The sequence below is a fragment of the Elephantulus edwardii genome, unplaced genomic scaffold, assembly GCF_000299155.1.
Source record: "Elephantulus edwardii isolate Elephantulus edwardi_28Jun2011 unplaced genomic scaffold, EleEdw1.0 scaffold00126, whole genome shotgun sequence".
In the NCBI taxonomy this organism is placed as follows: Eukaryota; Metazoa; Chordata; class Mammalia; order Macroscelidea; family Macroscelididae; genus Elephantulus; species Elephantulus edwardii.
In genome coordinates, this window is record NW_006399876.1 from 7,369,296 (window position 1) to 7,387,022 (window position 17,727).

Here is a 17,727-nt window from a genome sequence, read left to right on the forward strand (position 1 = left end):
AGGCATCATCCACGCCCGGGCCCTGGTCAGAGAATGTCTGGCCGAGACAGAGCGGAATGCCCGCACGTAACAGGAAGAAGGCTCGTCTGGACGTCTGGACTGGCCAGCACTTCAGATCAAGCGCCTGTTTGTCCCTGGCCTTCACCCTGAGTTGCACTTCCCATCCTGGGCCTCCTGACCTGAGTCCTTGGGCAGGTGTCGTCCAGGAGCCAGGGGCCCACCCCACTCCAGTCAACAGCACTAACTGGGGTCCCCCCCACCAGAGTTAGCATCGAGGCCACTGTGAGTCACACCTGTGACCTGCCAACAGTGCCGATCTAACTGGAACTTTCTCCTTCCCGTGGCCCCACCGCTCAGCACTGCTGACTACTCTGTCCCAGGGCCCCCATTTCCCAGCAGGCCTCGACGGCCTGTCGCCTCCCTGCCTTTGTTTCCTGGGCCACAGCAACTCTTTTTCTCAGTGTGTCTTTTGCTAAATATGCCCCTTTTGTATAAAATAAAAGATGATTTGGAGTTGTACTGTGGGCTCAGCCTTTCTGGGTCTGGTTCTTCTGGTGAGCCTGAGCAGGCTGGACAGAAAGTGGGCAAATAGAGGCTTAGGGTGGGGTAGAGACTGCCTGGCTTGGTTCTGCTCTCCGTTGCCCCTTGGGCCTCCTGCCCATGTCCTCTGAGCTCGCCACTACAGTGGAGGAAGGGGCCGCAGGAGCCCAGAGCCCTGCACACTTTCATGCGGCGCCGCCAGGGGGCAGCACGCGGCCCGGCTGTGCACAGCTAGAGGGCATTGCTGCCAGCAGGGGCTGAAGCCTGTGCCTCCCTTAGAGCTGATGCCAGGCTGGGTGGCCGGTTCACAGCAGCCACCCACTCACATGCCTCAATGCCCTGGAACATCCTTGGCTCTGAATCAACCCTGGGAGGTCCCGAGGGCGCCCCAGCTCCCACTCAGGAGAGGAGGCTCTGCTCCCAGCAGCACTCTCAGGGGCAGTAGACTGGCCTCCAGACTTGGGGAGCCCACCCAAGTGCTGCCACCCAGTTCCCCAGCTAACCTTCCAGGCTAGGCGGGGCCAGTGAGCCTGTCTGCGCGCCTTCAGTGGCTTGACCTTTGCCCAGGGTCTGATGACTGGGTGGCTAGATTTGTGGACCCAGAAGGTAGAGCTGGAGAAGGTATATTGGGGTGCCATTCAGGGGCCCAGAGTCTGGCCTGGATGCAGGCATCTGGTGAGCCCAGGCCCCTGGACTGCAACCCCACGTGGACGCAGGACAGAGTCCCCAGCTACTGGCCAGATGGGCTGGGACCCTTGGTGTGCCCTGAGTCACAGGTTCCCAGTTGCACCGGGAGAGGGGCTGGAGACCTGGGGGCCGGTTCTCCTCCACGCCAGACTCCACCTCTTCGCTGTACACTAGAGGGTTGGGCCGGGGCGGAGTGGGAACCAGGAAGGCCCCGGGGGCCCAGCCAGGACCCAGGAAGTGAGAGGTGCCGGCGTTGGCGAAGGGCCTCCAGGCCGCTGCCGCCGGTGGGAAGGAAGACTGGGCCGGCCCTCCGCCGTCGTGGGGAGGGCTAGCGGGCCCAGGAAGGGGGTGGGGCGGCCGCAGTGACGCGGCGGGCGTCGGGAAGGCGACAGCAGGGGCGCCGGCGGGCGGGCGGACGGACGGACCGGAGGAAGGTCGGGGCCATGGGCCCGCGCTGCGCCTCTGGGAGGGCTGGCCACAGCGGGAACCCGAGGCCGGGGCGGGGGGCGCTCCGAGCTCCTCACCCCGCCCGGGCCGGGTGAGGGGCGCCAGTGCCAGGCAGAGGTGAGCCAGGGCGTCAGCACTGTGGGGGCCCGGGGAGCAGGGGAAGTGGGGACCTCGGGCCTCCTGCCGGGGTGCGAGATGGGGAGGAGCAGGGGGAGTGCCTGTCCCCGCGGGGAGCAGGTGGGCGGAGCGGCCCCCCGGGTCCAGAGCCAACCCCTGGAGCCCCCCTACTCAGTCCTGAGCCCGGGGTGGATGGATGGTGTGGCAGTTAGTCCCTGGACCAGTGGAGAGGCGGCTGGATAGGGGTTCAGGGAGGATGCTGGAGAAGGGAGGCGAAGCCCGGGGTGCCGACCGGGTAGGAAAGGACAGATGGGTTGTCTGGTCCAAGATGTAGGTGCCGATGAGGGCAGGGACCCCGGTAGGGATGCTGAAGGGTAGGATGCTCGATCTGGTCCGCCGGGACGCAGCAGGATACCCTAGAGGACTAAGAGAATGTCAGAGCGGGGAGACCCCGAACCCCACCTAACCAGTGAAAGGTGCCGGGGGGCAGGCCCAGAGGGCAGCTTGGGGATCTTGGGGCGGTGCCCCCCGGCTGCGCAAAGGGGTCTCCAGCTGCGACCTCGGCCAGAGGGGCGGGGCTCCCCGGCGCCCGCGGGGTCCGCGCTGCGCTCCGGGGGGCCCGCGTCAGTGCGCGGTTGCCATGGCAGCGGCCGGCGGGTGTGGGGGGCGGGAGCTGCGTGGAAACGAGGTCAGCGCTCGGCCGGCTGCGCCCGCGCCCCCCCGCGGCCCCGCTCCCCTCCGCCTCCCCGCGGCCGGCATGGGGTCCTGCGGCCCGAGCCCCCCAGGCCGCGCGCAGGGCTCGTGGCCGCGCACCACCCCGCATTGACGGGCTGTGCCTGCGCCAGGCGGAGCAGAGGCCGCGGGCCCAGCGCTCAGGATGCTCGTCAAGGAGTACCACATCCTGCTGCCCATGAGCCTGGACGAGTACCAGGTGGCCCAGCTCTACATGATCCAGGTGAGGCGGGAGAGGGCCCGGGGCCTGAGGCGTGGCGGGGCCAGCGCGGGAGCACGCAGGCTGGGCACCATCCCGCCACTGCCAGTCCCGCCCAGGAGACTGGAAGGGCCCAGAGTCTGGAAGCAGAAGGGGTCCTCTTTGAGGTGGTGGGAAGGGCTTGTGGGAATGGGGCAGAAGGGTCTGTCCCTGCCCCCAACATGCCCTGCCCTGCTTGGACACTCAACCCATATACCATGATCCCCTTTAATCTCCTGGGTCCATGGGGGAGGGAAGGAGCTGAGGAGGAGGGAGGGAGAGCCTAGGTGTGGGCAAGTGTGGGAGGGGCTGAAAGAGGGCCAGGGCGGGGTGGGGTGGGGTGGGAAGGGAGGTCTAACAGTCCTAGGAGGCCAAAAGATGAGAGTAAGGCCTCAAAGCTGGGGAGGAGGGCGGGGCAGAACCCCAGAGGGCTAGGGTCGGAGTCTAGGACACCAGGAAAGGACTAGGACATCCCACAGAAAGGCCAGGGTGCTGAGGTCTGTGCAGGTAACTATAGACTTGGAGTCTCAGGAGACAAAAAGTCCAGGATCAGACCTCACAGAGTGTGCTCCATAGATGTCCCTAGAAAGATCTGGGGTTCTCAAGCTATGAAGGGTGTGGCAGGAGCTGGGACTGGGGTTCCAGAGAGGAAAAGGGACCAGAGAGGCAGAGCCTTGTTCTTCATTTGAAGTCTTCCGTCCCTCAGTCATTTGGCTTCCCCGTGAGACCACTCAGCTTGCGCCCACCTTGGGGCCACCCTCTGAACCACCCTGGTCTCCCTAACCTGAAGACTGCATGGCTGCTGCTTGTAGCTCCTCCCGCAACCCCCAACTCTTCCTCCTCCTTTCCTTCTCCCAGAGCACATACCACCATCTTCTTGTTATTACATGCCCTTGAGTCGTCTGCAACTCAGCGACCCTGCGTACAACAGCCCTAAACCCTGCTCTATCCTGTGCCAATCACTGTCTCCCACACACCTAGCCCATTACCCCAGTCACCGATCTGGTATCCCATAAACCCAAACCAGTGCTGAGTTCCTTCAAACTCCTAGCGATCATACAGGAGCTGACCTTCCTGCAGGGTTTCCAAGCCTGTCAGTCTTTATAGAAGCAAGCGGCCACATCCTTCTCCTGAGGAGCAGCTGGTGTGTGAACACTTCACTTCTACACCAGCAGGGCTCCTTGACAGACCAGTAGCCTAATTTGATGATCTCTCCCTCCACTGTCTGGCACGAAGTGTCACCAGGGTGTCCTTAGAGGCAAGGATGGTGAAACTCTGCCTTACGTTCTCTGGGCCTGTCATTGGAGGGGGACTAGTCCCTGGGAAAAGAGACCATGTGGGGAAAGGTTGAGGGTCAGAAAAAGATAAGACTCCAAACCAGATGGCCTGACCCTAACCAATGGGCTTGGACATACCAGAGAGTGTGAGGACGGGGCCGGACAGGGCACGATTCAGAGCCGCTGTTCAGAGAGTCACTACGGGTGGCAGTCAGCTCTTCACCACGTATTCCCCCCATCTGAATGGAAGTGCCACCAGCCTGTGGCACTTTTTCTCTGCAGTCCAGACAATCTCATACAATGCCCTACGGGGAGCAGACGGCAATGAATGACTGAATAAGTCCCCATCAGGGACTGCACAGAGGCTGTTCTGATCTCCATCCCAGGGAGCTGAGCGGCCAGAGTCAGATCTCAGGGCGTTGAGAGGGGGCTGGGCCTGGCCGAGGGGGTGGTGAGAGGAGCAGGCTTCACCCCCACGCTGACCACCGGCCAGAGTCAGATCTCAGGGCGTTGAGAGGGGGCTGGGCCTGGCCGAGGGGGTGGTGAGAGGAGCAGGCTTCACCCCCACGCTGACCACCGGCCAGAGTCAGATCTCAGGGCGTTGAGAGGGGGCTGGGCCTGGCCGAGGGGGTGGTGAGAGGAGCAGGCTTCACCCCCACGCTGACCACCCTTCTCTCTCTGCCTCGGGCTGCAGAAGAAGAGCCGCGAAGAGTCGAGTGGTGAGGGCAGCGGCGTGGAGATCCTGGCCAACAGGCCTTACACAGACGGGCCGGGCGGCAGCGGGCAGTACACGCACAAGGTGTACCACGTGGGCTCCCACATCCCAGGCTGGTTCCGGGCGCTGCTGCCCAAGGCGGCCCTGCAGGTGGAGGAGGAATCCTGGAACGCTTACCCCTACACCCGAACCCGGTGAGTGGGTACGAGGGCCTGTGGCCACGGGGGTCATGGCTCTGGTGGCCGCCACAGGGACCCTCATGCTTGTCCTCTGTGCAGATACACCTGTCCCTTTGTGGAGAAATTCTCCATTGAAATAGAGACCTACTACCTGCCTGATGGGGGGCAGCAGCCGAACGTCTTCAACTTGAGTGGAGCTGAGCGACGGCAGCGCATCCTGGGTGAGGCCTGGGTGTAGCAGGGGTAGGGGTGACCCTGGAGCCCGCCTCAGGCCCCGTGGACCCAGCTACGTGCCTGTGAAAGGCCGCCTTCACTGTCAGAGCGCTGGCTGAATGCCTACGACCCTCTGTCCCAGACACCATCGACATCGTGCGGGATGCAGTGGCTCCAGGCGAGTACAAAGCGGAGGAGGACCCCCGGCTCTACCGCTCGGTCAAGACGGGCCGGGGGCCGCTGGCTGATGACTGGGCGAAGACCGCAGCCCAGACAGGGCCCCTCATGTGTGCCTACAAGCTGTGCAAGGTGGAGTTCCGCTACTGGGGCATGCAGGCCAAGATCGAACAGTTCATCCATGACGTCGGTGAGTGACCAGCCGGGGCCCAGATGCTCCTGTCTGCTGGGGTCACCCATGGGAAAATCCCTCATTTCTATGGGATGGAGCAAGTGTGCTGGACCAGAGGAGCGCAGCGCAGCCTGTCTGGGGGCCAGGGGAGCGAGCGTGGGGCCAACAGGGCAAGTAGCTGGTCATGTGATCACTGTGACACATGCTGGCTTCAGAAATGCTGCTGCTTCCTTAAGATCCTAGATGCCATCATTCTATGAGTCAGGAAAGGCTGAGAAGCTCAGGGTCCCAAGGTCCCGTCCTGGACCAGCATCCAGGACCTTCTCTTCCACGTTTCCCCTTAAACGTAACTTCACAGCACCAGCCCCACTCCTAGCGGACGGGGATCCCTGGATGAGGTGTCCAGAGACCTAGGTTCTGCTTCATGGTTTAGTCTTTGGGACCTGCCTTTCCCATCTCTGCATTTTGAGTGTCGCTCCTGGAGAATATGGAGGGGAAGCATTCAGAACTAAACTAGTTTGGATGGGGCCGTCACAGCACGCCCAGGTCTTTGTGAATCACTTTATATGCATGATCTGTAGGGTTAGATCCATTTTACAGATAGGAAATACGCAGACGCACAAGTACCAACATACTGCCGTCGGGCCAGTTCTGACTCAGCGACCCTGTAGGGTAGCGCGGAATGGCCAGGGGTTCCCAAGACTGCACTCTCTCCTCTTTCGTCTCTCCTCCTCAAGAGCAGCTGCTTGGTTCACACCTCTGACCTTTTGGTTAGCAGACAAATGCATTCACCACTGCACCACCAGGGCTCCTAAAGCACCAACATTAAAACCACCGCAGCTGATCTTGAGCTAGGAGTTACTGGTGGCACAGTGGTGAGATGATCACTACTCACTGAAGGTTAGCAGTTTGACCCCACTCAGAGGTGCCTTGGAAGAAAGGGCTGCTTGGGAACAGCCAGCTGTGGGCACCCCCCACACACACACACACACACAGCCCAGCTCTGCTCTCACTCAGACTCACCAGGAGCTTAGAATCAGCTCAGCGACAATTGTTCTGTGTTCTGGGTTTTTTTTCCCCCTTTCAGAATCTTCTAGCTTAACCATTATTACTTTATTTCCCTGGATATTGAAGTTTCTAATTTTATTCCTTTGCTTTAGATAGAAATATCCCAGAACGGGCGGGTATCGTCTTTCACTACAACCTTCATTAAGTGCCAACACTTCCATTAACTATTAACACCTTCATTAACCATCAACAATTTCATTAACTGTTAATGCCTTAATTAACTGTTAACTCCTTGAAGATGTCAGCAGGAAGCGAGCTGAAAGATGGGGTGGGTTCAGTGCTCAGACTTGGGGTGTCTGGAGGGGGACAGACAAGGAAGTAGGCAGGGAGGGAGGCGGGGCAGAAAAATAGCTGTCCCAGTTCCCAGCAGAGCCCCCTGGGAGAGTGCTGGCCCTGCCCTACTTTATGGCTCTGGGCAGTGCAGTGCCTGGTGCGGGGGGCATCACCCCACCCCAAGGGTCAGGCTCTGATGTGCAGGCCCCTGCAGGTCTGCGCCGCGTGATGCTCCGAGCCCACCGCCAGGCCTGGTGCTGGCAGGATGAGTGGACAGACCTGAGCATGGCCGACATCCGGGCCCTGGAGGAGGAAACTGCTCGCATGCTGGCCCAGCGTATGGCCAAGTGCACCACGGGCAGTGAGGGGCCCGAGGCTCAGCCCCCCGGAAAGCCAGGCACAGAGGTCAGGCCTGGGCCCAGCTTAGCCGGCACCCCCGATGGGCCGGAGCCCCCTGCCGGCCCTGATGCCTCGCCTGATGCCAGCTTCGGCAAGCAGTGGTCCTCGTCTTCCCGGTCCTCTTACTCATCCCAACATGGAGGTGAGGCTGGGGGCTGGCGAGGAGGAGGCTCCTGGTCCTGCTGGTCACCCGTGCTGAGCGGAGCCGGCCCTGCAGGGGGCGTGTCTCCGCAGAGCCTGTCCGAGTGGAGGATGCAGAACATCGCCCGTGACTCTGAGAACAGCTCCGAGGAGGAGTTCTTTGATGCCCACGGTCAGCACCCGGGCCCTGGGGTGAGGATCCCCCTGGGAAGTGCCCCATCTGTTACACCGCCCTCTGCCCCCCCCCCCCACAGAAGGCTTCTCGGACAGTGACGAGGTCTTCCCCAAGGAGATGACCAAGTGGAACTCCAATGACTTCATCGACGCCTTTGCCTCTCCTACAGAGGCGGAGGGGGCTCCAGGTGAGAAGCCTGCACCAGGCTGTGGCTAGGGCCACAGGCGGTGAGAGGGCTCTGTCCTTCCCCGTGACTGTTACAGAGATGATCTCCTTTTCTGAGATTCCTCTCTTGAGGTTGACCGAGCACTGGGGACTAGGAAATGGCTGAGCTGTAAGTTTAATGGGGTCCTAGAGGTCATCATATGGAAGCAAGATTCTGCTGAAAATGATCCAAAAATGACTGCAACAGCACATCAACAGAGAACTGCCAGATGTGCAGGCTAGGTTTAGAAGAGGCCATGGCACTAGGGATATTATAGTTAATGTCAGATGGATCTTGGCTAAAAGCAGAGAATACCAGAGGAATGTCTGTGTTTCATTGACTGTGCAAAGACATTTGACTGTGTGGATCACAACAAACTGTGGCTGACTCTGAGAAGAATAGGAATCCCAGAACATTTGATTGGGCTTATTTGAAAGCTATACTTGGACCAGGAGGCAGTCATCAGAACAGAGCAAGGAAACACTGCATGGTTCAAAATTGGGAAGGGTGTACACCAGGAATGTATCCTATCTCCATAGCTTTTCAATCTATATGCAGAACAGATCATCCAGGAGCCTGGGCTCTATGAGAAGGAATGTGACATCAGGATTGGAGGAAGATTTATCAACAACCTGCATCATGCAGATGACACAACCCTGCTTGCTGAAACTGAGGAGGACCTGAAGCGCTTGCTGCAGAAGGTCAAGGACTGTAACCTTAAATATGGACTGACGCGCAATATCAAGAAAATGAAGATTATTTCTACTGGGCCAGTTGGCAGCATCATGATGGATGGTGAAGAGATTAACAGCTTTTGTTTGCTTGGCTCCACAATCAGCACTCTTGGTACCAGCAGCCAGGAAATCAAAAGACAAATTGCATTGGGAAAATCTTCTGTAAGGGGCCTCTCTAGAGAGTACTGAAGAGCAACAATGTCAGTCTAGAGACTAAGGTGTGCCTGATCCAGACCATGGTCTTCACAATTACTTGCTATGCATCAGAAAGCTGGATAATGATTAGGGATGACAGAAGGAGAATTGATGCCTTTGAGCTGTGATGCTGGAGAAAAGTGTTGAATATACCATGGACTGCTGGGGGGAAAAAACTGGTTCATTCTAGAGAGGATGAAATCGGATTGCTGCTTGGAGGCAAGGATTCTGAAAGTTCATCTGATATACTTTGGGCATGTTGCAAGGAGGGGCCAGTCCTTGGAGAGGGACATCATGCTCAGGAGGGTGGAGGGACAGCATAAGAGACAAAGGCCCTCAATGAGATGGATTGATTCTGTGACTGGGGTAATGAGGGTATGTGTGTCAGAGACAATAATAAGGTTGGCACAGGACAGAACAGGGTTCAGAGCTGTTGTACATGGGGTTGCTATGAGTCACAAGCTACTCGACGGCACCTAACAACAACAGGTTATCAGAAGGTCAGTTTAAAGACTCTGGTGCACCCGAACCAAGCCATCCTATTTTCAGTTGCTTCCTATGCATCTGAACGTTGGGCAAGGAATAAGGAAAATTGAAGAAGAACCAATACCCCTGAATTCTGACCCTGCTGAAGGGTACAGAATACCCCATGGACTGCCTCAGACAGGTCTGTCCTGGGAGGGAGCAGCCAGGGCTTCTTAGAGGCAGGGGTGGCAAAGATCCACCCCACATACTTGGGGTCAGGAGGGGCCAGACCTTGAAAAAAGACACCATGTTTGAAAAGTCAGCAAAAGAGAGGCATCTTCTCAATGAGATGGGCTGACAGGGATTTGGGCGGGGCGGAGATCGTGAGGATGACTCAGGACAGGCAGGTTCTTATCAGTGTTCCATCAGATTACCATGAGTCAGAGCATCTAACAAGAAGATAAAGGTTAAAGACCCAGGTGGCACAGTGATAAGGGAGGTCGCAGAGGTCGGCAGTTCAAACCCACCAGGAACCCCACAGGAGGCTGTCTCCTTGCATACTCACTCGCTCACTCACGGCCATTGAACTGGGGCTGCCTCACAGCTGACCCTCCAGTGGGTTTTCAGAAGCTGTAAATCACATGGGAGGAGACTGCCCAGCTTTCTCCTGCAGAGTGGCTGGTGAGTCTGAACCAGCCACCTTTGGGTTGGCGACACAACTCCCTGTCCACTAGGCCACCAGAGCTCCTGCCATAAAGGTGGCAGCCGTGGAGTCCCAGCGTCCGTTCTGACCTGCAGGGTTGCTGTGCGTTTGAACTGAAGCAGCAGGGACGGGTTTGGCGAGAGTTCGTTTGCTTTCACTTTTAAGGTGAATGGAAGGCGCCCTAGTGGTGCAGCGGTTAAGTGCTCTGATGTTAACTGAAAGCCTGTTGGTTGGAACACACCGACTGGCACCAGGGGAGAAGGACCTGGTGATTGGCTGCCGTGAAGACCTGCACCTCGAAACCATGTGGGACATCAGAGGTTGTAGCCGTGACACAGAAGAGTGCTGAGTCACTATCGACTTGACGGTGCCCAGTGGAGGGGCCCCTCGGTGGCACAAATGGTTCATATACTGTTGAGTGCAGCCTAAAGGTTGGCAGTTCGAACCCACCCAGTAGATCCAGGGGATAAAGAGACCTGGCAGCCAAGGAAAGCTCCGGAGCTGTTTCACTCCGTGACACCTGGGGTCGCTGCGAGCCGAACTGATTCAACAAGGTGAAGGTCAGCCAGGAAGGCTGCTCACCAGGTACATAGTGACCGGTGACTCGTTCCCTGCCCGAGTGCATCGCGGTGCACAGACACTGGGAGTGTGTCTATGGGTTAGAACACAGATGAACATCACTTGGAGTTTTGAAGGATTGGGCCGGCGCTCTCCAAAGGAACTTTGAAGACTGAAGGATTCTGTATCTTGCCTCCCAGTATGGCAGCCACTAGCAACATGTAGTAAAGTCATTTAAATTTCAGGAGCCACGTGCCGTCGGTGGCCACCCTATCACAAAGGGGGGGATGAGAAGTCTGCCAAGAAAGCCAGGCTTTATGGGGAGAGACCTGCCCCACCAGCAGCAAAGGCCTTGCAATGGGAAATGATCTGTGGGGAGCAGGTCAGAGGGAAAGAGGTGGGGGTTCCAGGCGGGGGTGCCCCAGGGCTCCCTCAACCTTCCCCCCATTCACTGTCTCTCTCTGCCCTACAGATGCCGGAACCGAGTCCACTAAAGGCATAGTGGATGGGTCCAGAGCAGCGAGGGATTCGGAGGTGAGGATGCTTGACCAGGGCGGCACAATGGTTAAGTTCCAGGCTGCCAACTGAAAGGCTGTTGATTGGCCCCTTCGGCTCCTCAGGGAGCTCGAGCGGCGTAGCCTGTAGGGAGTTGGGCTGCGTAAGCAAGGCCCATGCTTCCCTTACGGTTCCAGTGCACCAGCCGCTCTGCGGGAGCAAGGAGGGCACCCTCGTCCTGTGCATTTACAGCCTCGCAAATGCAACGGAGGGGCAGCTGTGGTCATTGCTAACGCCGTGCCAATGTATTCGGCTCCTCAGGACAAAGGTCCAAGCCCATGGCTGTAGAGGCAATTCCACTTCACAGTGACCCACCTGTGGGTCTCCCGGGCTGTAAATCTATGCCAGGCCGTCACCCACTGCGCTTGGCACTGCCACTCTTTTGGTTAGTGGCCTGATATTATGCACTAAACCGCCCTCCCCCCAGGCCCCTTCCCTAACAGTTACAGCCTAGAAGTCTGTAGTCACTTCTGTCCGTGGGGTCACTACAAGTCACAGTCTATGCACTTTGCTGTCCTGCCACGCATCCGCTCTGACACCCCTTGTCCACTGCGCCCTTAGGGCCCAGACGGCACTGGGGAGCTGGGAGCGGAGTCCTGCTCTGTGCACGTCCTCTTCCTTATCCTGCATAGCGGCAACATCCTGGACTCGGGCCCTGGAGATGCGAACTCCAAGCAGGCTGACGTGCAGACGCTGAGCGGGGCCTTTGAGGCCGTCACCCGCATCCACTTTCCTGAAGCCCTGGGCCACGTGGCCCTGCGTCTGGTGCCCTGCCCACCCATCTGTGCTGCTGCCTATGCCCTTGTCTCCAAGTACTGGCCAGGGGGGACCGGGTGGGGGACATGGGGGCTCCTAGGACCGGGAGGCCCCTGGGTAATGGGGGAGGTGGCCAGAAGGTGGACCCTTGAGCTCTTGGCTTACCTGGGCCAGTCACCTGCCTGCTGGGCTGTCGCTCCTTTGTAGCTCCCCAGCAATGCAGTCCTCACCAAAGCCCCAGGGCAGGGACACCCTCAGACCCAAGGGGACCCAAGGGCAGTGGGGTGGCTAGAGGCTCCCTACCCACCTGCCCCCTCCTCCTGCAGCCTGAGTCCCTACAGCCACGATGGTGACAGCCTGTCCCGCTCCCAGGACCACATTCCGCTGGCCGCCCTGCCTCTGCTGGCCACCTCATCCTCCCGCTACCAGGGCGCTGTGGCCACCGTCATTGCCCGCACCAACCAGGCCTACACCGCCTTCCTTCGCTCACCCGAGGGCTGTGGCTTCTGTGGGCAGGTCAGGGTCCATGAAATAGCCAACCTCAGTTTCCAGTGCAGCCCGGGAGTGGCCTGGCCATAAGGTCCTTCTTGATGTCATCTGCAGGTGGTACTGATTGGTGATGGTGTTGGCGGAATCCTGGGCTTCGACGCGCTCTGCCACAGTGCCAACGCGGGCACGGGGAGCCGGGGCAGCAGCCGCCGAGGGAGCATGGTCAGTGGGGCTGGGGCTGCATGTCCAGGCCTCCACCCCAGATGTGACTTCCCTGCGGGCAGGATGACTGTGGCTTCTCCCTGCTCCTCTTCTTGCTTCAAGTGGAAACCGATTGTCTTCACACCTCAGGTCATTTCTCTCCCCTTTGCATCTAGAACAACGAGCTGCTGTCCCCCGAAGTCGGCCCAGTGCGGGATCCCCTAGCCGATGGGGTGGAGGGGTTGGGCCGGGCCAGTCCAGAACCCTCCACCCTGCCCTCTCAGCGCACCCCTAGTGATGTGGCCAGTGCTGAGCCCGAGGGGTCTCAGAACAGGTGAGATCTTCCTGCCCCATCAGCCCCCCACACTCTCACACTGGGGGCAGAGGTGGCAGCACTGAGCCCCCTTTCTGTCTCACAGCCTGCAGGCCAACTCCTCCGGGGACCCCGGACGTCCCAGCACAGTCTCCTGCCCACCAGCCACTGGCTCCGAGGTGCTGGATGGCCCCATCAGTGCTGGCCGACTGGACTTCAAGGTCTCTAGCTTCTTCCTCTTTGGCTCCCCACTGGGCCTGGTGCTGGCGCTGCGCAAAACCGTGATGCCCGCCTTGGAGGGTGAGCCCTCAGCTGGGGTGGGGCCACTTCTCATCCTGTGTCACCCCCTCAACCAAGCCCCATCACATCTGAGATCCATGCTGTACAAATTCAATGGCTTGGCTAGCACAGGGGAAACCGAGGCCCAGAGAGAAGGGAACTGCCAAGACCAGGCTTTCCAGAGGTACTCCATTCATGGATACCCTAGAACAGGGGTCCAGCAGGCCTGTGACACCCTAACTCATCACCAGCTCTGAGGAAACCTGTCTGACTTGGCACCGAGCCCTGGTGGCTACCGAGGGAGTTTGGAGTGAGATCACAGGCTCGGTGCGACCCTCCCACCACAGCGTGCCTGCTGAACACCCTTCCACCCTTCTCTCTCTTCCGGGTACCTAGTGGCCCAGATGCGCCCAGCCTGTGGGCAGATCTACAACCTCTTCCACGCAGCTGACCCCTGCGCCTCCCGCCTCGAGCCCCTGCTCGCCCCTAAATTCCAGGCCATCGCCCCGCTGGCTGTGCCCCGCTACCAGAAGTTTCCTTTGGGAGATGGATCATCCCTGCTGCTGGGTACGCCCCGAGATAAAGGGCGGGACAGAAGAGAGCCCCTACTGGGAGGGGTGTCAGTGTGTCCCCCTCACCCCAGAGGACATGACCTAGTAGCCTCTTAGTTACCACTTCTAGCTCCAGGGAGCCATACCTTGGCCGGTTGGGGGGGTCCCCAGTTTCCTCTGCTGTTCTTTACTCAGGAATGGGGTACTCTGGCAGTAACTGAACAGTGTTTCTCTCAGGGGTGTCAGTGTCCTGTGGATGTGTGCGCATATGTATATGTGGGTGTATGCACATACTGTGTGTGCATGCTGATAGGAATACACAGCTCCCTGCAGGGGTGAGCTGCTCCCCCATTTCACCCCAGCCCAGATATGGGACAATCCTGCCCCTTCGCTGGTCCTGGCCAGGTGGAAGTGTAGGCTGGGTGGGCAGGCAGGGTGCACGCTCTGAGAGGCTGGCCTTCCTCCCCAGCCGACACTCTGCAGACCCATTCAGGCCTCTTCCTGGAGGACCTGGAGATGCTGGTGCCCTCAACGCCCACTTCGGCCAGTGGTGCCTTCTGGAAGGGCAGTGAGCTGGGCCCGGAGCCAGCTACCCAGCCATCTGCACCCAGCACCACCAGTGAGGTGGTCAAGAGTAAGTCAGTCAGCCTCTTAGGCTGGGGTGGGGTGTCCTCTGGTTCCCTTGGCCCCAAACCCGACCCCACGGAGAGCAGGCTGGGCCGGAAGGCGGGAGGAAGGAGCCTCAGGTTGGCAGGGGCACGGGGCGGGCGGCCCCGACTCACTGCCCACCGTGGCCGTGCAGTCCTGGAGCGCTGGTGGGGGACCAAGCGGATTGACTACTCGCTGTACTGCCCCGAGGCGCTCACGGCCTTCCCCACCGTCACGCTGCCCCACCTCTTCCACGCCAGCTACTGGGAGTCCGCTGACGTGGTGGCCTTCATCCTGCGCCAGGTGAGTGTGTTTAGGGGTGCGATGGGGTCACAGGACCGGAGAGAACGGCAGCTCTGGGCCCGTTCACGTGTCCTCGCCGTGTCCCGCAGGTGATCGAGAAGGAGCGGCCCCAGCTGGCCGAGTGCGAGGAGCCGTCCATCTACAGCCCGGCCTTCCCCAGGGAGAAGTGGCAGCGCAAGCGCACGCAGGTCAAGATCCGGGTACGGGACGACCCCTAGGCCTCCGGCGTGAGACCCCGCCTCCTTGGCATTCCCTCCATCTCACGACCAGGGCGTCCCCTCTCCAGCATCACCCCGATTTCCTCACCTGTTGGTGCCCTGCGATCACAGCTCCCCAATTATGGTCCTCAAGCTGTCACACTTCCCTCCTCCTCCAGCCAAGCCACGCCCTTAGGCCTCTTGCCACGCCCCTTAGACTCCTTACCACGCCCCTTAGGTATCTTGCCACGCCCCCTTACGTCCAGGCAACGTCCCTGTGCATAACCCCGCCTCTTACCCTATGCCCCGCCCCCTTCCCCTTATGCCCCACCCTCTTCCCATATGCCCCGCCCCTGAGTGTGGCTCCCTCCCCACATCCCACCCTCCCCGCAGAAGTCTCACCCCTTTTCCTCCCACTAGAATGTCACTTCCAACCACCGCGCGAACGACACGGTGGTGTGCGAGGGCCGCCCCCAGGTGCTGAACGGGCGCTTCATGTACGGGCCTCTGGACGTGGTCACGCTCACAGGCGAAAAGGTCAGGACCCACCCAGCAGGGCCTCCCCAGCCACAGGCCTGCCATGCTTTTCTCCCTAGCTGCGAGTGAGGGGTCCCCTGGCTCCCTCCCACAGGCCCTCACACCCCTACCCCGCCAGGTGGACGTCTACGTCATGACACAGCCACTGTCTGGCAAGTGGATCCACTTTGGCACAGAGGTCACCAACAGCTCAGGCCGCCTCACCTTCCCAGTTTCCCCTGAACGTGCACTGGGCATCGGGGTGTACCCCGTGCGCATGGTGGTGAGGTGAGCGGGGCCGAGGGGCCTGAGGGACCGGGCTCCACTTGGACAGCCCCACCCTCACTCTCACGCTTTGTGGACCACAGAGGTGACCACACATATGCCGAATGCTGCCTCACGGTGGTGGCCCGAGGCACAGAGGCCGTGGTCTTCAGCATTGATGGCTCCTTCACTGCCAGTGTATCCATCATGGGCAGCGACCCCAAGGTGCGCGCCGGTGCTGTGGACGTGGTCAGGTAGGAGCCGCTCCCAGGCCCTTACACCTCCACACCTCCACTGTCACCTCCTACCCCAGACCCCCCGGGCTGACCACTGGCCCGCCCGCAGGCACTGGCAGGATGCTGGCTACCTGATCGTGTACGTGACAGGCCGGCCGGACATGCAGAAGCACCGCGTGGTGGCCTGGCTGTCCCAGCACAACTTCCCCCACGGTGTCGTCTCCTTCTGTGACGGGCTCACCCATGACCCACTGCGTCAAAAGGCCATGTTCCTGCAGAGCCTGGTACAGGAGGTGTGCAGGAAGATCCCCACCTGTCCCAGCTGGCCCGTGGGACAGGAGAGCCCTCCAGTCCACCCTCTGTAGTCTAGGCAGCCTTGACCTCCATCCTTTCCTGGTCTGAGGGGTCCCTTGCACGGGGGACCAGGGATGGGGATAGGTTGGGCTTCTTCAAGTCAGGAGGCCCAGTAACTTGAGCACCACGTGGCCATGCCTCTGTCCCCTAGACAGGCTGCTCCCGAGTCCAGCAGGCCCCAGCCCCACCTCCCAGAGTGCTGACAGACTTCTCTGGACACAGGTGGAGCTGAACATCGTGGCTGGCTATGGTTCCCCCAAAGATGTGGCTGTGTACGCGGCACTGGGCCTGCCCCCAACACAGACCTATATTGTAGGCCGAGCCGTGCGGAAGCTGCAGGCACAGTGCCAGGTAAAGGGGTAGGATCTGAGCGGACCCTTCCAGCCAGCCCTGTATCTCAGGCCTGGGAATTCTGTGGTCCTTGAACTTGGACCTCAGAGAGCAGTGGAGCTGTGAGGCCAAGTGGCTAATTGTACCGGCTGTGGGCCCCAAGTGCAGCCTGCACCCTGCCCAACTCTGACCTTTCGAAAGCATTTCCTCTCTAATGCAGTAATGCCAGCTGCCACGCCCCTCAGCTCTCCTGAGGACCAAAGGTTTAACCAAGGCCACTGCCAAGTGCATTCGGGTTCACAGTAACCCTATAAGGCCGGACACACTGCCCCGCGGGGTTCTCCAGGCTCCAGCTGTCACAACCGTAGGCCGTCCCAGCTTTCTCAGGAGTGGCTGGTGGGTTACACCAGCTTTTGCGTTAGCATCCAAGCGCTTTATCACTGTTCCACCAGGGCTGCTTTTTCAAATGCTTCCCCACACCCTCCACTGGGTTTCTGAGTCTTCAAGGCACGGGAGGTGCCCACCTTCCTCCTTCAGAACAAGAGGTGGATTCAAAGTGCCGAGCTTTCAGCTCGCAGCCAGACACACTGTACACCAACCACAAGGGTTACTTTGCTAAGTGTTAGCTACTATTGATACCCCATGAGTACCAGTTCACTGACAGGGAAACTGAGGCCTAGTGGTAGGACTGAGTCCATGGCACCCTTGCACCCAGCTGGGATCAAGCCAGCCACCCCACAGTGACAGTCCCCGTCCTGTCTCAGAAGCTTGGGAAGACAGGGGCAGGTAGCACGTGGGCCTGAGGCCAGGAATCCCCTCATGCCTGCCCACCTCTGTCCGCAGTTCCTCTCTGACGGCTATGTGGCCCACCTGGGCCAACTGGAGGCAGGTTCCCACCCTCATGCACCTTCGGGACCCCCTCGGGCCACGCTGGCCAAGAGCAGCTACGGCGTGGGCACTCCTGTAGACTTCCTCCGGAAGCAGAGCCAGCTGCTGCGCTCCAGAGGCCCCAGCCAGGCAGAGCGCGAAGGCCCGGGGACGCCACCCACCACCCTGTCCAGGGGCAAGGCCCGCAGCATCAGCCTCAAGCTGGACAGCGAGGAGTGAGACCATGCTGGCCGGACTGACTGGGTTATTTATTCACATCCCAAGGGGCCCACGTGGCTGCACACGGGAGGCCAGGGGCCTGGCCCACTGGCCCTGCTCAGCCGACCAGCCCCACCCCCTTGCGTCCCTCTGCCCCTCAGTGTTACTCCCTTTCCATGTGGGGGAGGGAGGAGGGAGTGGGCGCGGGCCTAGACTCTAATGTGTGTCCATCCACAATA

The 17,727-nt window shown here is 59.9% G+C and overlaps 1 protein-coding gene across 1 annotated transcript; it reads left to right on the forward strand.

Annotated features, from left to right (window-relative positions):
* Positions 1-2,668: 2,668 nt before the first annotated feature.
* PITPNM1 (phosphatidylinositol transfer protein, membrane-associated 1) lies at positions 2,669-17,509 on the forward strand. Its single transcript, XM_006893251.1, has 23 exons — positions 2,669-2,746; positions 4,733-4,947; positions 5,032-5,153; positions 5,288-5,512; positions 7,050-7,376; positions 7,452-7,547; positions 7,630-7,737; positions 10,883-10,944; positions 11,527-11,777; positions 12,048-12,237; positions 12,325-12,432; positions 12,588-12,745; positions 12,831-13,024; positions 13,400-13,570; positions 14,024-14,188; positions 14,357-14,505; positions 14,595-14,705; positions 15,123-15,239; positions 15,358-15,506; positions 15,587-15,736; positions 15,828-16,011; positions 16,295-16,423; positions 17,246-17,509. The coding sequence occupies exons 1-23, from the start codon at positions 2,669-2,671 to the stop codon at positions 17,507-17,509; spliced, it is 3,723 nt and encodes a 1,240-aa protein (XP_006893313.1).
* Positions 17,510-17,727: the final 218 nt, after the last annotated feature.